The sequence below is a fragment of the Leuciscus leuciscus genome, assembly GCF_965113295.1.
Source record: "Leuciscus leuciscus genome assembly, chromosome: 3".
Lineage (NCBI taxonomy): Eukaryota > Metazoa > Chordata > Actinopteri > Cypriniformes > Leuciscidae > Leuciscus > Leuciscus leuciscus.
Window position 1 is genome coordinate 59,826,451 of NC_138727.1, and position 23,351 is coordinate 59,849,801.

The following is a 23,351-nucleotide window of genomic DNA, read 5'->3' on the forward strand; positions in this document are numbered from 1 at the left end:
CTCAGAGCAAATATGGTCCCACTCTACAGAGTGTTAAAGTAACACTAAAGCAGTGTTAAAGTTAATGAGATAATTAAGTGATTAATTTAGTGATGATTGACTATTATTGAAGACACCTGATATTAACAAGCAGAATCACTGAAGGAGAAAATCATAAATTGTAAGTTACCATTATGGTGATGGGTGTTTGCTTTAGTTGGGCTCTTGACCCTTATATGTTTACTTTAATATTTACTGTTGTTTGTCTGCTGTTATTGATTTATAACAGTAAAATGAACAAAGTAAAGTGTGATCTGATAGTGTTGGTTATGTTTTGACGTAATCATGCTGTGATCTGAAAAATGAAACTTATTGAGATAGTTTGGTTTAACTTGTTACCAGCAGCTTTGTGATTTTAACAGCATATGATTATCAATACTTTACTAATAATCCAAAATATTTCATAAACATTGTTCTGATCAAAACACTTTCAAATTAATTTATTTAGAAACACAAACATCAATAATCAGCCTGTGAATCTCAACAATGGTGACAATAATAAAGCATGTTGCAGTGGCTGCCACCAATCACAACTCATTAATGGCTCCCATCATGCATTGCGGTATGAATAAATTATGATCTGAATTGTCTATTTAATTTACTTTTCCTAATTGAATATTCTGCTCGTCACCATTGTTGAGATGCATAGACTGAATCTTGACGTCTGTGTGTGCCTAAAGGAAAGATTTTTTTGTTTTAAACAACTTTTAAGAAATCCTTTATATTATATCAAAAATTCTGGATATTTATGCAGATTCACAGTTATTTTGTAACCAACAACATAAATCGAAGTCAGAAATAAGGATCATAATGAGTTCAGTGATCAAGTTCAAATGATGAATGTCATAATATAACCAACACCATCAGATCACTTTTTTTCTTTGTTCATCTGGCAGTTATAACTCAGATACAAGAGCCTAACTAACTCTAAAGTAAATATATAAGGGTCAAGAGCCCAACTAAAGCAAACACCCATCACCATAATGGTAACTTACAATTTATGATTTTCTCCTTCAGTGATTCTGCTTGTTAACTGCAGGTGTCTTCAATAATGCTCAATCATCACTAAATTAATCACTTAATTATCTCATTAACTTTAACACTGCTTTAGTGTTACTTTAACACTCTGTAGAGTGGGACCATATTTGCTCTGAGCAGTGTTGATTTAACACTGTGGAATTTACTGTGTATCCTCCAATTTGATACTGTTAAGTGCTTTGACACAATCTGTATTGTTAAAAGCACTAATAGCATTGTTTTCGCGTGTAATGCACACACGTTTGCGTTTAAATCTGTTCATCAAATAACGTTAATGTATTAACCAGCATTAATGCTTTTGAACAAGTGCACTACTTCAGGACATTTTTGTTCATGTAAAATATACCTCATTGTCATGTTCTAGACTTGTTATATTTAGCTTTAAATAATAAAAAAAAAACTTAATATTGTGGCAGTTTTTTTCTCCGTGGTATCGAAAATGGTATCGAATATCGATATTTTTCAAGGTATCGTATCGAAGTTAGAAATTCTAGTATCGTGACAACACTACAGCCTTTATGCATCTCTTTGTGGGAGGAGCCCTGAATGATTGACAGGAGTGCCATGATGACGTGTGACTGAAGTAATCAGGCGATTATTTTTTAGATGGATGTGCGATAATGAACGTAAATGGTTTATGAATTATGTAAAAGTGTGTAATCACTAGTGTGTTTCTCTTTATGCTTTTTTTTTTTTTAATGATGTATGAAGCTTACTTCATTTAGATTATTAATGTTTTAAAACTTGAATATCCATATTGTTCATGTTTCCAATAAAAGGCAGAAAAAAATAAGGCTCTAGTTGTAAAATTCCACATTTTTTCTGACATTCAATAAATTAGAATAACAGCATAACAGATATTAAAGACCATTACACTTAGAGATTGCTAGAGAGAGAAAAAATAGATTGAAGTAGATAAGATTATTAATACAAGGATTACTGCACAAAATTACACTCGCTGTTGTTCGGAACAACATTCCTATAAAAAAGTCCTTAATATAGCCTATAGCAACATACATTTCAACTGGAAGTTAGTTCATATTCATTCTACGATGATGAAAACAGAGCCGTTAAATATGAGAGTTGTGATCTCGCCGTCACATGGTTCATGAGTCTCTACATAGTTCCAAACAATTCTGCGTTGCCACTGATTTTAACTGATTTTTTTTGCAGCAATTATCTGTAAATATTGACGCATAATGTACATTGATTATTACGTTGACACTGATTTTTTTTCTGGGGAGTAGCAGAAACACAGCATTAATACAATTTTATTACAATTGTTTATCGGTAAATATATGATGGAGAGACGGCATTACGTTAACAGTGCGGTTAGTTGACATGAAACTTGAGATATGGTTACTGAGTGGAATAACTATGTTCATAACATTAACGTAAGTGTTAATGGGATTAATTTCAGTACATTTACATGTACACATACTGTACACAGTACATCATATGCATGTATTTGTGTGTGTGTTCTGATGAATGGTTTGAAAGGATGTAGAGGTACATTAGCCATACTAAAATTAATCCTTTAACAGTAACGTTAATGTTATGGATCGTATTTGGAAACGTAATTTGGAAATAGTAACAGTAACCATCTCTCCAGTTACACACACACACACACACACACACACACACACACACACACACACACACACACACACACACACACACACACACACACACACACACGTGTATATACACTCACCTAAAGGATTATTAGGAACACCTGTTCAATTTCTCATTAATGCAATTATCTAATCAACCAATCACATGGCAGTTGCTTCAATGCATTTAGGGGTGTGGTCCTGGTCAAGACAATCTCCTGAACTCCAAACTGAATGTCAGAATGGGAAAGAAAGGTGATTTAAGCAATTTTGAGCGTGGCATGGTTGTTGGTGCCAGACAGGCCGGTCTGAGTATTTCACAATCTGCTCAGTTACTGGGATTTTCACGCACAACCATTTCTAGGGTTTACAAAGAATGGTGTGAAAAGGGAAAAACATCCAGTATGCGGCAGTCCTGTGAAAATGCCTTGTTGATGCTAGAGGTCAGAGGAGAATGGGCCGACTGATTCAAGCTGATAGAAGAGCAACTTTGACTGAAATAACCACTCGTTACAACCGAGGTATGCAGCAAAGCATTTGTGAAGCCACAACACGCACAACCTTGAGGCGGATGGGCTACAACAGCAGAAGACCCCACCGGGTACCACTCATCTCCACTACAAATAGGAAAAAGAGGCTACAATTTGCAAGAGCTCACCAAAATTGGACAGTTGAAGACTGGAAAAATGTTGCCTGGTCTGATGAGTCTCGATTTCTGTTGAGACATTCAGATGGTAGAGTCAGAATTTGGCGTAAACAGAATGAGAACATGGATCCATCATGCCTTGTTACCACTGTGCAGGCTGGTGGTGGTGGTGTAATGGTGTGGGGGATGTTTTCTTGGCACACTTTAGGCCCCTTAGTGCCAATTGGGCATCGTTTAAATGCCACGGCCTACCTGAGCATTGTTTCTGACCATGTCCATCCTTTTATGACCACCATGTACCCATCCTCTGATGGCTACTTCCAGCAGGATAATGCACCATGTCACAAAGTTCGAATCATTTCAAATTGGTTTCTTGAACATGACAATGAGTTCACTGTACTAAAATGGCCCCCACAGTCACCAGATTTCAACCCAATAGAGCATCTTTGGGATGTGGTGGAACGGGAGCTTCGTGCCCTGGATGTGCATCCCACAAATCTCCATCAACTGCAAGATGCTATCCTACCAATATGGGCCAACATTTCTTAAGAATGCTTTCAGCACCTTGTTGAATCAATGCCACGTAGAATTAAGGCAGTTCTGAAGGCGAAAGGGGGTCAAACACAGTATTAGTATGGTGTTCCTAATAATCCTTTAGGTGAGTGTATTTATACACACCTCATAACATCAGTAATTCGACAGCCCTACCTAGAATGGTTTTCCTCAGCGTTTGTAATGTCTGCACAAAGGGCAGCTGTGCGAAGATTCGCCTTTGGAGAAAACAGTTGATTTTATACTCAAAAAATGTAAGTATCATTAATATAAAAAATTTATATTACCCCAGAATGAATTGCATTGCTATCCCACCCCAAAACATACAATAATAACAACGATAAATGCTGACCAATACTTAATTATATTACTTTTTACTGAAAATGATATAATTCAATAAAACAAACAAAATGTAATGTATGTCATATGACATAGCTATGCATGAATACACTCTAGATGTGTATATAGTGAACATATCTACATTTTCATTCAAACAATTAATTAAAGCATTAATTAAATAATTATATTTTTATTTACTGACAACAATGAGAAATATTAATAAATTAGTAAAAAAAAGAATGAATCAAAGTCACCATCACACAATAAACAAATGCATATACAAGTCAACACATGAAACAAAGCTTTATTCAAACTACAATCATGTATGTAGGCTACAGGCGCTGAACCCCACATCCTTCTGCCATCTCAACACAGCGGCTTTTTTTCTGCGGCTTTATTCAAATGAATCAGCTGACCGTCAGAGGTGAGCCTTTCCTTCATGCCTGAGGTTGTTGCGTGATGTGTTGTGCTTCACAATCTGAGGCAATAAGAGCAGGTGGAGTGATGGAGGGTCTCGTAAGGGCAGGTGGAGTGATGGAGGGTCCCGTAAGGGCAGGTGGGAGTGATGGAGGGTCTCGTAAGGGCAGGTGGAGTGATGGAGGGTATCGTAAGGGCAGGTGGAGTGATGGAGGGTCCCGTAAGGGCAGGTGGGAGTGATGGAGGGTCTCGTAAGGGCAGGTGGAGTGATGGAGGGTCCCGTAAGGGCAGGTGGGAGTGATGGAGGGTCTCGTAAGGACAGGTGGAGTGATGGAGGGTCTCGTAAGGGCAGGTGGAGTGATGGAGGGTCTCGTAAGGACAGGTGGAGTGATGGTGGGTCTCGTAAGGGCAGGTGGAGTGATGGAGGGTCTCGTAAGGGCAGGTGGAGTGATGGAGGGTATCGTAAGGGCAGGTGGAGTGATGGAGGGTCTCGTAAGGGCAGGTGGAGTGATGGAGGGTATCGTAAGGGCAGGTGGAGTGATGGAGGGTATCGTAAGGGCAGGTGGAGTGATGGAGGGTCCCGTAAGGGCAGGTGGAGTGATGGAGGGTATCGTAAGGGCAGGTGGAGTGATGGAGGGTATCGTAAGGGCAGGTGGAGTGATGGAGGGTCTCGTAAGGGCAGGTGGAGTGATGGAGGGTCTCGTAAGGGCAGGTGGAGTGATGGAGGGTCTCGTAAGGGCAGGTGGAGTGATGGAGGTTCTCGTAAGGACAGGTGGAGTGATGGAGGGTCTCATAAGGACAGGTGGAGTGATGGAGGGTCTCGTCCATGGCACCATCTCCAGGATTCAGCTCTGGGCTCCTCATCCTCAGTGCTTACACCAGTCTGCTGACATCTCGGATCCTACAAAACTGCACAAACATAACACAAAAGCAGTAATTTTAACAGCACAATGTCATTTGATTTCTGTATTATTTAGAAGACAAAAACGTTTTTTTTCACAAATGCCGCCATCATCTTTCCTTGTAGGTCCTGCTCCACCACAAAAGATCTGCAGCAAATGCACAGAAATCAAGAATCAGAAAAGTGCTGTAAGAGCTCTTTTTGAAATTACAATAATTAAAATAAACTACAACTTAATATTTAAATAGTTGTTGTTATTCATTTCTGTAGTATACTCACTCAAAGCCTTTGATGGCAGCATTCAGCTTCATGAGCCGCTCTCCACCGGATAAACACACATACATAGTTCATCTGTCCCTGTAACATCCAGACAAGATTCACATTACATCTGTGATTTATGAGCTCAACACTACATTTACATGTTGAGGTTGTTTTAACTTTTTATCCAACATAAATGTTCCTCAATTGATCAACAGTACTAATGGACAAATAAAATAGATAACTTATGTTTAGTTACTTTATAGATTTGTTCTACATAATAGCACACATTCATCACTCAGATGTCTATCATGTTGTGATGTGCTCTTCTGCAATACTTACTTAAGATTTTCCTGTCGGATGTAAATAGACATTTAAAATAAGCGTCTTTAAGATGTATATGGTTTATGTAAATCCACTTTAGAGACGTAACTTACGTGTCCTTACTGGAGCTCCCCTGTTAGCTATACATAATAAAACGTGTTTTTACAGCAACATCACAACTATACTACACTGTGTAACGTCTTTACACCTTCAACAATTCAACAGTTTACTCTACAGTAGTTCAACACATGCAATTTTAACACAAGGAACCGTGTTTACTCACATTTGAAAGCACCCGCGTCGCCGATCTCTGCGATGTTTGATAATGACGTATCCTCTCGCGAGGCCTCCTGGGATAGAAGAGGATCCATCAGATGAGCACTCGAAAATCTGGGCTGAAGCAGTAAGCCATCCGGTGATTTCTCGCCTACTCTTTTATGAATATATGTTTCGAACATACTTTTTATTTCACGTACTGTTTTCGCCTACTATATAGTAGGAAAGTATGCATATTCGAACGCACTATAAGTATACGTACGTCCGAATCTCGCGATAATTAGTACGTCACCCAGGTAATTCTCGCCTACTCTTTTATGAATACAGAGGATTCGTACATACTTTTTCGCTCGCCTACTCTTTTTCCCTTACTATATAGTAGGGAAGTATGCGGTTTCGAACGCAGCCTATCTCTCTGTTTTAGACATGTATTTTACATAAAAGTTTTACTAAAAACCTGTATGTTTTACAAGTTTTGCTAAAACATTAGGAGTGTTTTATTGTTTTGGCTGCAAAATATACATTTGAAGAAATAATTCACACAAATTACATATTTACATAGAGGCATTACATACATATTATCTGACAAACACCAACATTAGCATCCTCAGGTGAGAACAACATCAGTTAGCACTACATCCGCCTGTGTAAGCTATACTATTAACACATTTCGGGCCCTATTTTAACGATCTGAAACGCAAGTGTCAAAGCGCAAAGCGCAAGTAACTTTGTGGGCGGGTCTCGGCGCTGTTGCTATTTTCCCGGCGGGATAAATGACTATTGCGCCAGGCGCAAATCTAAAATGGGTTGGTCTGAAGTAGCTTCATTATTCATAGGTGTGGTTTGGGCGTAACGTGAAATAAACCAATCAGAGCGTCATCTCACATTCCCTTTAAGAGCAAACGCGCTTTTTCCATAGCGGATTGCTATTGAAACGGCGGATTTGCCAGGCGCGCGCCAGGAGCGGTTCACAGCCAAGGAGAGCAACGCTCTCGTCACGGCCGTAAAAGAGAGAAGTTACATTGAAATGGAGAAACCCACCCAAATTAACTTCGGTTAAACAGGCGTATGATAATTTGGGTAAATGTGTAAGCTAGATGTATGCTTTTATAATAAATAGTCTATCTATCTATCTATCTATCTATCTATCTATCTATCTATCTATCTATCTATCTATCGTAATAATGTATTCAAAAATGAAAACTTCTGTGTAGATGAGAGAATCAAAGTGTAGGCTATGTGCGTTGTGCACACGCTACATTGATTATGGCCAAGCATGCGCCCTTAAAATAGCATATGAATAACATGCGCAACGCGCCACTGACTTTAAACTATTTTTTCCTGGTTAGTGGCGCAATTGTTTTCTAAACCTGCAAAATAGCATGAATGAACGTTTGCGCCGGAACACGCCTCCTCTTTGCGCTGAACCGCCCCCGGGAGCGCAAGTGTATTTCCTAACTTACCGACGTGCTTCTGTGGAGGGAAAAGTCCGCTTTGCGCGGGTGCAAAATAGGAATGATACATGCGTCGGTGTACAAAGTCACTTGCGCTGGGTGCAAGATAGGGCCCTTCATGTTGCTTTAACACAAAATGCATACAATTAACACAAATTTAAAATGCTTGAACTTCTTTTACACACAAGCTCAAACAAGACCAAAACAATGGATTTTTACTGCCAAATTTACCAATGCTTTAACACTGTATGTCAGAACAGATAACACCATGTTCTACACCTAACCTTACAGGCTAAAGTCAAGGTAAACAGCTGTTTATAGTGTGATTTGAAACACAAATATATCCCCTGTATTTTATTCTATTGTTACTGAGAAACAGCTGATTGAATTATGCAAATAGATAATTAGAAGATGACTCTTTTTTTTTTTTTTTTTTTGTGCTTTTTCTGTTTGTATATTTTGTATTTTCACATAATAAATGGCAGCTATATTGCATTTTTTTTTTTTTATCTTGCAGTAATGTCCTTTTGCAAATAACAATATACTGTCTGTTGTATAAGGGCACACCTGACACATGTCATTCCATCTGATCTTAGTGTTTTTATGACATTTTGCTATGATTGACTAAATCTTCCTGTTGGACGAGAATATATGTTAGTGTTTTGAAAAAATATTTGATTTTGAGACATGTTTGCAGTGTTTTGGTAGACATAGTGTATTGTTGCTAGTGTATTATTGTATTTTGAAAATTAGTGTTGGAGTTTAGTTTACAATGTGTGATTTTGAGCATGAAATTAACTGTTTTGCCAATTGTGTGTTGTAGGTGTGTTGGTGCGTTAAGAAGAGTTTAGGAAATTTGTTAAAAGTATTGAAAAAATTGTCATAGCGATTGTAAAAAACTGTAAATGTCTTGAAGGCTAATCAGGTTTATTGAAGCACTGATCCTAGTTGTAAAAACAGAGTAAAACAGGCAGAGGAAACTCTTTATAGAATACATTAATACATAAAATGAAATACTTTTGCATTAGAATATTAATAAGTTATCACTTGTCTGATTTCAAATCTTACGCCCCAATCTGAAGAGCAAAAAATACTGAATAACAACAAACTCTATACTAACAGATTAAACTCAAACAAACTTCAAAAAAACAAACAAATATATATATATATATATATATATATATATATATATATATATATAATTACACACAAAAAAATTAAACAAGTAAGAAACAGACTTTACATCAGTCCAGCACACAATTACTGTCATTCTCTCACAAAGAGTCAAAGAGAACAAATGAGTCTTAATGTGGGTGATGAACATGTTTATATTGGTTGTGGTCTGAACAGAAGGGTAAATTATTCCACAACTATACAATAATCCACCAATCGTTCATTAAACGACTGAACACAGGCTTTGTGTTCGCTGGTCTCTAGCACTCATTTGACGCTGCTGTAGATCACTGATGAATCTTCCACAATCTGAACAGTTGATCGCCTAAACAATCAAAACAAACAGGAGCACCACAATATTATAGCCCAGATTATATGATCTGTGGTTGTTAAGATAGTACTGGTTAAATTGGTTTTGGTTAAGCTGGTACTGGTTAAGCTGGTGCTGGTTAAGTTGGTGCTGGTTAAGCTGGTACTGGTTAAGTTGGTACTGGTTAAAGGTATAGCGGAGGATGTTTTACTTCCTGGTGGGTAACCTATACTATTGGTCCTCCTAATTGTCAATCATTCTGGTGAATCAATCAAACTGTTCAAAAAGTGGAGAGGGCGGGTCTTATCTAAAATTTGGAAAGATCCTCCGCTATACCTTTAAGTTGGTGCTGGTTAAGTTGGTGCTGGTTAAGTTGCACTGGTTAAATGAGTACTGGTTAAGTTGGTACTGGTTAAGTTGGAACTGGTTAAGTTGGTGCTGGTTAAGTTGGTACTGGTTAAGTTGCACTGGTTAAATTAGTACTGGTTAAGTTGGAACTGGTTAAGTTGGTGCTGGTTAAGTTGGTGCTGGTTAAGTTGCACTGGTTAAATTAGTACTGGTTAAGTTGGTGCTGGTTAAGTTGGTACTGGTTAAGTTGGAACTGGTTAAGTTGGTGCTGGTTAAGTTGGTGCTGGTTAAGTTGGTATTGGTTAAGTTGGTACTGGTTAAGCTCACTGCAGCATCAGGCTGATGAACTCTAATATCGTCATATTGACATTCATTAACACCAGTTACCGCTCTTTGGCTTTGTTCTGGAACGCTCAAATTGAGTTACGGTGCTCTGCCTTTGTTTAGCCACGCGTCAATATGAAGTTACAGTGCCGGTGTCACATAATCTACCAGATTGTACGGTTATCTGCCTTTGTTTTACTGTCCATTAAAATTCAAATTACAGTGTAGCCTGTGTACTTTGCACAGCTGCCATCAGTCCCTCTAACTTCTGATATCCTCAGAGCTTTGTCCTGCACAAATGCGGTCAGAACATTTAGTATGGTCTGAACCCGCTCCATCAACTAACGTGCGATATCGATCGCGAAGGATTATGCAGAGTTGACAGAAACATGTTACACATGCCGTATCAGATGAATACAACAAATAACTAAAGCCCCGCCTCACCCAGTTCGGGTACCGGACCTGGTTGAAACACTCATGAATCTAGCTGGCAGAGTGCCAAAACTTCGCCGGCGCCTTCAGCACCGCCCTAAACACGGTCGAGTCAGCGCTGGACTAATATATCTATGGAGGTATTTTGTCATGTCTAATGTATTAATAATGCCATCAGAATGCAACCAAAGCACAGGATAGCAATAAGTAGATGGCTATTAATAATTGTAAATCATACAAAATAATTGCCATGATCACTAGATTTTACACAGGTGTTACTATAATGATTTTGTTAATGGTGATCAGCAACCAAATATTGATAAAGTGGAAGTTACTGCCTTTTGCCTTGGCATGACTTCTCACTTTTTGCTGACAATACAAAGGCAGAGTACAGTAACTTTAAAATAGTGGTCAAAAGTCAAGTTTGAGCTCAAGATTTTTTTTATGTATATAATTTTCATTACTAAAACATCTATTTTCCAGATTTCCCAGTGTCCTACCTATAATTAATTTGGTGGGACAACTAAAAATCCCGTAATTTTTCTCAGTTCCACATTCTAGCGAGTTAAGGTATTTTATTAATAATAATAATAATAATAATAATAATACGTTTTATTTATATAGCGCCTTTCCAGGGCTCAAGGACGCTTTACAATAAACAAACAACAATAAAGGCAATTGACAAAGACAGCAGACAAAACAACAGTAGGTAGATGAGAGTGTAAGTACAGTAAATGAAAATTAGGTAGATGGGGCGGCAACCAGCAGAATACAAACAGATATAACCTTTGCCTTTGTAGGGCAGCATTCTCCTCTGCTCTCTTCGTCTCTGTCTTTCTGTGATGTTGGACAGTTGCGTACTGGATCTCCTCAGTATCTCTGGATTTAGGAGTTTTTCCTCTTAATTTTGTGGGTTTCACACTGGCATACAGAGCGCCATTGGCTGAATCCGGTTCAGAAAGAGGCTTATCATGGACTGAAACGCTCTGTGACACGCAAGAATAGAGATCATTCTGAAATACAAGAACATTCGTAATTATTATTAAGATATGTAAATCAGATTGATCTGAAGATTCTCAGTCTAGAGGAGTTTTCCTCAAACTTTTCAGATCAAGTATCAGGTTAGATCAAATCAATGTAGTGATGTAAAATACATGTATATTTCATTGATTCACACATGGAGTGGAGAAGAATAGGGCAGAATGAGTAAATAAAGTGAAATGTTCATTCATCACACTATGTGTTAATGATTATGCAATTAGACCAACAAACCTATATTAAAACAGTAAATATAAAAGTATTCCATTAAACCATGGAAAAATTAGTTATTTATTAATTTAAAAAAATCTGTATTGCCTTGATAAAGACTTTGATAATGTTAGTTTCCCATCAGTTTGTACAGTTACAGTCTGAGACACAGATAACGGCTGATCGACTGTATTTCTGCTTCTGTAAAGTCGTCTTGTGTTTGGATGATTTACCTCTTTCACTGTGAGATCTTCAGCTTTAACACTCCTTTGTTTCTTCCTGTTATAATCACAGACATATGGACAAATGTATTAAATTAAGAGAAAATATGAACACTGTTTTTAAAGATTACTAATAATAAAATACAAATTAGCCATTTTCTTCTACATCAGACCAAATGTGAACTTATACAATCACTGCAGTTTTTTTATTAAACCCACATAATGAACAGGATGAAGATGATGATGAAGATGATGATGATGAAGACTAATCCTCCAGATGCCGCTGTGATCACAATCACATTCCCACCAGCAACATGATGAACTGAAAGAGGAAGATAATCATGATTAACTCTCCAAACTGATGAATGATGTGAAGATACAGGAGTGTGTTAATAAAAGCTTTACCTGTGACAGTTACAGCGTCTGATCTCTGAGATCCATGTTGATTGTGAGCCTGACAGTAGAAGCGTCCACTCTGTAGTGCACTGAAACTCTGTCCAGATCCAACAGCTGAGGTTTCATTCTCCTTAAACCAGCTGAAGTTCAGAGCAGGAGGGTTTGAGTCACTGATGCAGTTCAGAGTCACTGAATCTCCCTCCACTATTACACCAGATCCACTCATCAACACTGAGACGCTCCTGGGTGGGTCTAAAAAGAACAAATTAGAACATTCACAATAAACATAAAAAAATGAATGAATTTGGAAATTTTAAACAATGTACATATGATTATTAACTCACACATGACATTTAAAGTCACAGTATCAGAGTATTTCTCTCCATGTTTAATGATGGACTTGCACTTGTATTCTCCACTGTCATCAGAGCTGATCTTTGAGATGCTGTAGATTCTTCCAGATCCTACAAACGTTCCTCCTTTAATCCAGCTGATTTCTGCAGGAGGGTTTGAGTCACTGATGCAGTTCAGAGTCACTGAATCTCCCTCCACTATTACACCAGATGGACTGATGGACACTGAGACATTCCTGGGTGGGTCTAAAACAGACAAAAATTAAAGTTCAATGAATATGATGATGGCTGAGGTGTCTGAGCACCAGGTCCCTGTGTTCGCACAACTGATCTCGCGAGTGGGCCAAGAAGAAGAGGACGGCCTCCGCGACCTTCGTAAATATACGGGGTGACAGGGAGGACTTTGTACTGGTATGCCCGTCCCTCGAACTCAAAGCGTAGGAACGATCTGTGTCGAGGGAGAATTGAGACATTAAAGTACACGTCCTTCAGGTCGATCGCTGCGAACCAATCTTAGGGGCGAACACATTCTGCATTAGCATTTTGAACGGAAGCTTGTGAAGGGCCCGATTCAAAACACACACATCCAAGATTTGATGTAACCCACCGCTCTTCTTGGGAACAATGAAGTAGGATCTTTTAAACCCTGACCTCACAATCTCGCAATCTCCGCATGCAGAACAAGGGGCCTATACGTTCGCCGCTGTACTGAATCGCTTAGCCAAATCTGAATGTCCCAATGAGCCAGCGTGACGTGCGCTAGCCAGGCTCCCAGCGACCGAACCAGCAGGACCAATGGGACTACAGACGTACCCGTGGTGGGGCAGTGAGGTGGAGGACAGAGACCCGTCCCGGAGTGGGGTCTGAGTGTGCAGTGCAACACGTACCTGGCTCCACAGTTTGGCAGGGCGTGCGTGAGAAAGCATACGGCTTGATAACTGAGACACTGCTTATGATTTATGGGGATTGAAAAAGGTGGTTGTGTACACACACTGCCGACACATTTGTTAAAAATCTAAAATACTTCAGAGCACAGACTTAAGTTTGGTATCTTTTTAAAGGGAACACTTCACAGATTATTGTAGAAATATATATTTTTTTAAGTTTTATATTTTATATAAAATATATATTTTACAAAACATTTTCAACTAAAACTAAGAAAATTAAAGCTAAATATCTGAACAAATTCTGTGACAAACTGTAGGTTGATATAACAAATATGTGACCCTGGATAACAAAACCAGTCTTAAGTAGCACGGGTATATTTGTGGCAATAGCCAACAAAACATTGTATGGGTAAAAATTATCGATTTTTCTTTTATGCCAAAAATCATCAGGATATTAAGTAAAGATCATGATCCATGAAGATATTTAGTCAATTTCCCACCTTAAATATATTAAAAAATTATTTTTGTGAGTGGATGCAGCACAATCGCCTATAGAAATGGACAACTTTAAAGGCGATTTTCTCAATATTTCGATTTTTCTGCACCCTCAGTTTCCAGATTTTCAAATAGTTGTATCTTGGCCAAATATTGTCATATCCTAACAAACCTAATATCAATGGAAAGATTATGTATTTAGCTTTCAGATGATGTATAAATCTCAATTTAAAAAAAAATACACATAAGACTGATTTTGTGGTCCAGGGTCACATATAAAAAAATAATTCAGTATGATTTTTTTGAGTGCAGTACCAAACTTTTCCACTAGATGACATCCAGACTCCTCTGGTGACCATATAAGGACTCTTCTATTTCCATATATGGATTAAGTGATCCTAACTACAGTCTGAACGCTTTCAAATGCTATATAGTTGGATTACTTTAGGTTTAGACTAAGATATTATTGTTATAAATGTATAATGGCAAGTGTCCCACGGGTGTCGGGGAGGGGCAGTCTTAAAAATGATGGTTAAAACATTTTTATAAATCATAAATTCAGAAATGTATTCTTTGTAATGTGTGAAAAGTATTGATATTAAAAGTTCATTATTTGTACCTGATTGTAATTATTATTAAAAAAAATTCATAGTGTGTTTTTTGGGGAACTGAATACAATTAGGGTCAGTTTGACCTGGACCACACAGACTAACCAGAAATGTAAAGAGCATGAGGGTTAAAGAGAGAAAGTCAGTCTGTACTCACACATGACATTGAGCTGAACAGCAGGAGAGATGTGAGTGTGTCCGTCTACAGCACAGCTATATCTGCCTGAATCCTCTCTTCTGACTGACTGCAGCAGGAGTTCATTGTTTCTGTCTCTTCTCTCAGTTAATGGCTGTGAGTTTCTGTACCAGATGAATGTTGCTCTGTCAGTCAGAGCGCAGCTGCTTTTACATCTCAGAGTGACTGAATCTCCCTCTGTCACTCTCTCAGGAGACTCCACCTGAAGATCTGAACACAACACACACATTATATCTAGTGCTGCTGTCATACACTGATTATTATTCAGCATAATGCACAGAAGAAGAGATAAACCTCATCAAAGTCACCTGTGACAGTAAGAGTCACTCCTGGAGCACCAATCCATTTTCCATCTTTATCAGTGATGAATCTGAAATAGTACATGTGTGAATCCTTCAGTGTCACATGACTCAGTCTGACGGTGCAGTTCTGCTGTTTATCTCCCAGATACTGAAGCCTCTGACTGTATTCAGGGTCCTCAGACAGATCTGGAAACTCTTCATTTTCCTTTTTATCTTTTGTTTTGGTCCAGAACGCTTTCTTGATCTGATGTCCAGTAGGGTATGTATAAGTGCATCTCATTATCACTGTTGAGTCCTTTAGTGCACAGATGTGTGAAGGACTGTAACTCACTCTCCAATCAGCACTAGAAACCCCTGAAACACAGAATTCATCAAACTGTAAATGTTGCTTTATCTGTTATATTGGGCCATGAAAACATGACAATACTTTATTACTATTAGAAAACAGCGACTCATTACAGGAAATATAAGATAAATGTAAATAAATAATCTCAGTGTGAATTACTTTAAGACAGAGGAGTGAAGAGAGAACCAAGAAATCAGCCGAAAACAACAAGCTGCACAATTACAGTTTTTCTGAATTGCTAAAACACATTTCTTGAAACCATCGCTCACTTTCTCAAAACCTTAAACACAAAAGCAAATGTTCAAAACTCATTCAGAGAATCTCTGACTCTTCTGGCAAAATCAAACAATGCTTTCAGATCTTACACACATCAGTCAATATTAGAAACACTACAGATCATTCGTTAGACACTACATGAAGAATGGAGAACACAGAATCAATAAAAAGTAGTACTGACACCTGACAGTGGTGAGGAGAATAAATACTGTATGCACTGCAAGTACTGTATAGTATTGTACTGAATATTGTATAGTGTGGAATGTCTGTATATTCAGCATTTGCATACTGTGAAATACAGTGACCAACTGCAGAAGCCCAAAAGGTTACAGTAAAAAACTGTAAATGAAAAGCATGTTACTGTAAAGTACAGTCAGAAGAGTTGAGCAACTGCAGAATCAAGGTCAGTGAGAGAGATTTATTCTGCTTCAGCTTCACGTCTTCATGTCGGTCCGGCCGGAGAATATCATCTCTGCAGGAGAAGAGGAAAACCCTGAAGCAGATCCAGCCTTGACAACATTCTCCACACCTTCCTCTTCCTCCTCATTCATCACCTCTTTCACACACTCTTCCTCTTCCTCCTCCTCCTCTTATACTCACACTCTTCCTCCTCTCATACTCTTCCTCCTCTTATACTCATACTCTTCCTCCTCTTATACTCTTATACTCACACTCTTCCTCCTCTTATACTCATACTCTTCCTCCTCTTATACTCATACTCTTCCTCCTCTTATACTCTTATACTCACACTCTTCCTCCTCTTATACTCATACTCTTCCTCCTCTTATACTCATACTCTTCCTCCTCTTATACTCACACTCTTCCTCCTCTTATACTAACACTCTTCCTCCTCTTATACTCTTCCTCCTCTTATACTCACACTCTTCCTCCTCTTATACTCATACTCGTCCTCCTCTAACTCACACTCTTCCTCTTCTTATACTCACACTCTTCCTCCTCTAACTCACACTCTTCCTCCTCTAACTCACACTCTTCCTCCTCTTATACTCACACTCTTCCTCCTCTAACTCACACTCTTCCTCCTCTTATACTCGTACTCTTCCTCATCTTATACTCATACTCTTCCTCCTCTTATACTCATACTCTTCCTCCTCTTATACTCATACTCTTCCTCCTCTAATCTTCAATGCAACATTTTGAGTCAATTTAGGCACTTGAAACTGTCTTGTATTTTGTACAGTTGGTTTCCTCTCATCATTAGAAATAAGTGTGAACAATTTTGAGTCGTTGTGTGTAAACGATGACAGCTGTGTTGTAGTTGTGTTTAACTTTAGCCTGCCTGTGTTTAGTGGTTTGAAACATAAGTGCATCATGGTTTAGGCTATTGAGAATTTGGTTCAGAGAAGTGGGTTTATTGTTTTAGCAATTCAGACAAACTGTAAATCCTGAAATATGACTAAATAAATATTTCACATATACATATTCACTTCCGAGAACAAGAGCAAAAGATATTCACGATCTAGTGCTAGAGCAGGGCTGCGAACTGTCACACTTTCAGCCTGAGACTCTAATCGACACGTTTCACACACTCTCACGCCACACACACATTTTCTCACGCAGAGAAAAATCGCACTGACACTGACCAGAGGTGTATAGTCCAGGGGTCAGAAAGTAGAAGTCCTGCCATATGTTTATTCCACCCATGAACTCAGAAGCTGATTTCACTAATTAGTTCTCCTGGCTGAATTAGCAAATCCAGGCGATTGGAACAAAATACTGAGGAGGACTTTTACTTTCTGAACCTGGACTTTACACCTCTGACACTGAGAGACAAGACAGAGCTGGTTACTTTTGATATGAAACAAATTCTCAGCCCTCAGATTCTGTCAATTTTATTTAGAAATTAAAACAATAAATATAGTTTTGGCGTTGTAAATGTGACGTGGCAGATCGCTGTAGCGCCTCAGTTCAAGCGGCACATGAACCGATCATCAACGAATGAACAATAGGTAGGCTATGTTGAAAGATACAGTAAAACTTACTGAAATGTATATGCCTCTGTAGTCGCATAGATTCAAATACTCGTATATTGTTATTCATATGTTTTATTATTATGTATTGTTGGTTACCATTTATTAAGTAGGCTATAGATGTTTATGTTAACATCACTTAAACCTGCGTGTACTGGCGAGTGACACTAGGGGGCAGTGGTGAGCCGCAGGGCGTTTCACTTTTTGACATGAAGTAGTCACACTGCCAGCTACTTTGGCCCTGTCCCAAATGGCCCACACTTTGGTGATGTCATGTAGTGCAGACCTAGCCTATAATATAAAATAATATACCTATTTATTGTTGTCTTTGTTGAATTTTCAGATTGTACAGCGTTTGACAGAAATAAAAATGATGTGTCACCAGAAAACACAGCCTCTTCTGTGTGTGCAACACCTCATACATAATATCGATCAATCAGTGATTTTCAGCTGCAGAAAGAAGTCAATAAAACAGCTGGAGAACAAGAATATCACATAACGTTACATAACGCTGGAGAAGCAGAACATTACATTTACCCCAGGAAAGCCATTTAATGACCATAGCACGTTAATTGGCTAGAAAATTTGCTATAGAGACCATTTGCTAAATATGTGCACTTTATTAGCCTACATATTTATTAAATTTTTAGCTATATCACTACAATATTATAATGCTGTTATTATAATAAAAACACATTATATGTAATTAGAGTTGTTATTTTCAACATTTAATAATAATAGCTGACAGCGCTCTGTATGAATACAGCATTATATGAGATTTATTTTTTCTTGAGAAAAATGTACATGTATCTACTGTACCTAATATCATCCAAATTAATCGATATTGAATCAAGATCGGAATCAAATCACAAGAATTGAATTGAATTCGTGATAGAGATTGAAAGAATTGAAATCATGAAATTTGTGTCAAGCAATAATAATAATTAAATTAAACAGTAGCCTACCAGTCATTGTACCATGTAAACATTTTAAGATGTTGTCACTAAACTTCTAAAATTCTGTTATTTTAAATAATACAATTCTGATGTTTTGCCAATCACAATAAAAGGTTTTTTTTGTTGTTGTTGTTGTTGTTTTTTTTTACACCCCATCAATCCCCCTTCCATAATTCTCCCTTTAAACTAAACTCAAACGTTGGCAGCCCTGTCCTACAGTGATCTTTTGATGAGCTTTGATGGATGGTGTTGCAGAAAAGCAGAAGTAAATGTACAGTGACAGAGTGAAGAGAGAACCACAAACAACATGATGCACTCTCAAATAATGAAATATATGAAAAATAAGACGAAGGAAATAATCAAAGTTGATTTATTAAATACCCAATCACATCAAAATATTAGTTTTGTGCTCATTTATGCTAGTGAACTCCTTTGACATGATAAATATTTAACATGTACAAATTCACTTCCGAGAACATGAGCCAAACATATTCATGATCTGCTGCTCCAGTGAAATTTGTCCAATCAAAAGCTCTGAACTTTGAGAAAGTCCCTCCCCCTAAACCATGTGACACTGACTAACAAGTAGCGAAAGACTATTGGACATTTCTAAAAGGGACGAGCGTTTGACATGTTCAACACAAACTTCCTGTTTCAGAGAGAAATATGTGAGAACAGGACAGAAGAAAGTGCAGATCAGCCGCTCATGAGGCCTTAAATAAAACATCAGAGTGTTTCTAATGTGAATGTAAGAGAGACTCACCGTGAATCATGAGCAGAAAGAAGATCAGAGGAAGAGGAGGAGCCATTCTGACCCACATCAGCATAACATATATCTATAATACAGCATTCAATTCAATTCACATTTATTTGTATAGCGCTTTTCACAATACACATCGTTTCAAAGCAGCTTTACAGAAAATACCGTATTTTCCGGACTATAAGTCACACTTTTTTTCATAGTTTGGTTGGTCCTGCGACTTATATTCAGGTGCGACTTATATATCAAAATGAATTCAGACTGAGATGAACCAAGAGAAAACATTACCGTCTACAGCCGCGAGAGGGCGCTCTAGTTGGCGGAGTTGTTCAAAAGCGACACCAAGGATGAAGAAAATGATGTGGAATGAGATCGCGGGAGCTTGGTAAACTTGTTTACTGGTAACTTGCTTGTTGGACTCGCTGGCTTATGTTAATTTAGCCTATTCAGCCTCCCAGGTATATGTTCTTTATGCTATTGTGTAGCTGAATAACTGTTAATGTGTTTTGTTACCATACCGGACACCTATTCAGCCTGTTGTTCTGTATAGTTGAATAACTTGCCTTTCCAGATTAAATGTCTGTTCTTGGTCTTGGATTTTGTTAAATAAATTTCTAAATAAATGCGACTTATAGTCCAGTGCGACTTATATGTTTTTTCCTCTTCATGACGCATTTTTTGACTGATGCGACTTATACTCCGAAGCGACTTATAGTCCGGAAAATACGGTACATGAGTCCACATTACAATTTAGAGTGATCTGTTATCAGAGGAAACTGTCTTAAGATATGCATTTCAGAAATGTACATATACAAAGTCACAGTTAGTTAAAAATTTATTAATTTAAACAATGTAATAATTTCAAGCAGAAACAATGAGCTCTTTGAAGTAATGAATACTTGCGCTAATATATTCATCACTTAAACAAGTATATGTAAATCACCCTATTCTTAACATTTCTCATGTAAAGACATGCATGTTATATGAGCAATAATCATCAGTTTCATTTAAGTAAGAGTGTGTTTGTCTTACCGTGTTGAAGCTCATCAGATCAACAGCAACCAAATGACTGACTGTTTTAACACAAGCACTTTAGCTTTACAGGGAAGCTTTGTGTGGTTAACACTGTTTATTAATGACCAGCGACGGAAATATCACAGTCCCTCCCTTAACAAGAGAACAACATTACTGAACTAAACCTACTTAACCCTTTCACGCATAGTGGTCACTACAGTGGACAGCTATTAAAAAAGCATTTTCTTGAATTTGCACAGGTTTTTATGGCAAAGTTGCACATCAGCCTCTTCATTGAACCCTGGTGCATCATCCTATAAATTGCAACCAAGTGGCAAGCCTTTGTATTTCGATTTTTTCCCCCTCCAAACCAAGATGGCCAAGGGTCAGTCAGACATGCCAAGTTGCTCCGGAATATCCACCCATTACTTCTATCTAATGCGTTTCTTTACTCGTTACATCAAAAAGCAATCTGATTAGGTAATGCACATTACTTGTAGTTAATTACTTGTTAGATCAAAAAGTAATCTGATTAGGTAATGTATGTTACTTGTAACACATTACTTTACTTGTAACATCAAAAAAGTAATCTGAATGCGTTATGCATGTTACTTGTAATGCGTTACCCCCAACACTGATCATTTCAGATGAGATTGAAAAAAATGTATCGCTAGGTTTTCTCAGAGGAGGGCTATGATAGAAATGTGCATGTCTATCTTGAACATAATCAGAATTATCAGCTAATAAGGGTAAATCTCCATACTCTGGTGCACTGGAGGGAGCATCTGAGTGGTTTCCACAGTTGTACCTTGACAGGCTGTAGAAAACTCTGATGGAATAACGTCCTCAAGTTCTGATATAAAAAATATGCAAAGTGCAACTTGTATGAAGTTGTATGAAGCCTTTGCAATATTTTGCATTTATACTTGTATGGCGTAGTCACAGTGTAACTTAGGCGAATTGGGACGCAGCATATGGCTTTACACGATGACGATCGCTCTGATTGGTTTTAGGTCTATCCAGTTGTGCCCAGAGGCATTTGAGCGACGTCCGTTGGTGACGCCCCTTTGGAAATGAGTTATTAATGAAGCTTTGCCAGACCATAACTCAGTTACTACTGAGAATGGTCTGGTTTTAACCAGGCTAGTGTGTTGGATCAATATTTCACAAATTGAATCTTTCTTTCATTTTGACTCCTACTTATCTGTTAATAAGTGATAAGTGACAGGCAGCGAGCATATGACAGATTGTGTGCAGAGTATTGCTGCGCTACATTACTGCCGTTCTCGACAACGCACCAAAAGTGGGGATTTAGTACGTACTCACATGAAGAACAAATATAGACACAGAGTGAGAGATTTAAGACTCAAACTTTCTTTGATACAAAAACACCTTGTGCGAGTTGTTGTTTTTAATGTTGATAACGAGCAAGAATGCAATTGTTCCCAAATATCCACACGATGACAAATGTGACATTGATTATCATATAACAGGTCAACAAAATCTGAAACACAAAATGTGTATTGTAAACACAGTACTATCAGTACTTACTCTATTTTGCAACGAAACAATAGTTCCAACGAAAGAGAAAAGCAGAACTACAGCACACAATTGCCTAACTCCTCGATGCAACTCAAAAGGGTTAGATTTGTTAGAGTTTGTCAGAATGGATGAACGAAGACATAAATATAGAATGTTTACCCACTTGATAAAACGACTCCCAGACCCAAATTGCACTTGTAGTGCAAGTGTGGTAAAGTGGACTAACATACTCGTGATGTGTTCACAATCTGAGTTCACAGTGAGCTAAAAGTGTAACTTCACAGCGCCCTCACTGTGTGCTCATGCTATAGTCACAATGTGAGGTCAAAGTGCACACAAAGACTGATTTGATTTCGCCCTGCAGCTCAGGCTGGAAACATGTACATTCTTTTATCCTGCTTCCATTACAAATATGTGGGAACCAATCACAAACTGCCTTATCCACCTGGCGCGCTATTGGCGGATTTAACATAATGACGATAGACCTGGATCGTTGGTCTGATTGGTTGAAGGACTATCCAATTGCGTTCAGAGTCATTTGAACTATGCCCGTTGATCACGCCTCTTGTGCAGGAGAAAACACAGAGCAGACTCACCAGACTAATGTTCAATCTTAAAAGATTGAGCTTGGTCTGGTGATAGCCAGACTACACAAAGACTAGATACCCAGCATGCATTGCAGCATGAAGGTTTCGATCGACACCATTGTTGAGATTCATAAGCTGATTCTTGATGTCTCTTTGTGTCTAAATGACACAGTAGTTCAAATGTTTGTGTCTTATGCAATTCAGATCCATTTTAAATGATTATGACACTGTTGGATATCAAACTGTGTAATCTGAGGTCTATTATAACTTAAAATATCAATATCAAACAAAATAATAAACCATCAACATCTAAATCTCTATTAATTCTCAATAAGAGCTTCTGTAGACGTCAGGCAGAAATAAAGTCAGTCTGGTTAGTAATAAGTGAAGCTGGTAATGCTGTTTGTGGAGTTGTTTAATCCTCCTCTGCTGAGATCTTCACAGATTTAATGTCTCCTTTTATTTCATCTAAGGCTGTGGCTGAAGTCAGTTGTATGTTTGGAGAATGTTCTTATAAGAAAGATCTGTTATCAGGGTGTGCACTCATACTGTGAGCTGACCATGTGACACCACGCATGTCCCATCATTGCCTCTCAAAGCAAAGACAAAGACTGATAATGGAAAAAATAAATAAAATGAAAAGGTATTTTACAAGAGAAAGACCTGAACTTTTGTGTACAGATAATGTATACTTTGTGTTTTGAATGAGCGATTTCTCCATAACTGAGA

General features: G+C 38.0%; 2 protein-coding genes across 2 annotated transcripts in view; one reads left to right on the plus strand and one right to left on the minus strand.

The window, feature by feature from the left end:
- Window positions 1-23,351, plus strand: part of LOC309493716 (polymeric immunoglobulin receptor-like) — a 223,154-nt gene that overhangs the window by 94,772 nt on the left and 105,031 nt on the right. The gene's annotated exons all lie outside the window — the stretch shown is intronic.
- LOC309493714 (sialoadhesin-like) lies at window positions 9,166-22,513 on the minus strand. Its single transcript, XM_082162922.1, has 10 exons — window positions 20,512-22,513; window positions 19,483-19,555; window positions 15,157-15,504; window positions 14,810-15,058; window positions 12,654-12,908; window positions 12,319-12,561; window positions 12,133-12,235; window positions 11,926-11,971; window positions 11,231-11,457; window positions 9,166-9,355 (listed from the first exon to the last, which is right to left on the minus strand). The coding sequence occupies exons 1-10, from the start codon at window positions 20,524-20,526 to the stop codon at window positions 9,298-9,300; spliced, it is 1,617 nt and encodes a 538-aa protein (XP_082019048.1). The 5' UTR covers window positions 20,527-22,513; the 3' UTR covers window positions 9,166-9,297.

What these genes read in the sequence shown, in the direction of transcription:
- LOC309493714 (XM_082162922.1), bottom strand. An exon ending in AGTGACTCTTACTGTCACAG is followed by an intron (nt 15,059 to 15,156) that starts GTGACTTTGATG and finishes TGTTGTGTTCAG; the next exon opens with ATCTTCAGGTGGAGTCTCCT. An exon ending in ATCTTCATCCTGTTCATTAT is followed by an intron (nt 11,972 to 12,132) that starts GTGGGTTTAATA and finishes TGATTATAACAG; the next exon opens with GAAGAAACAAAGGAGTGTTA.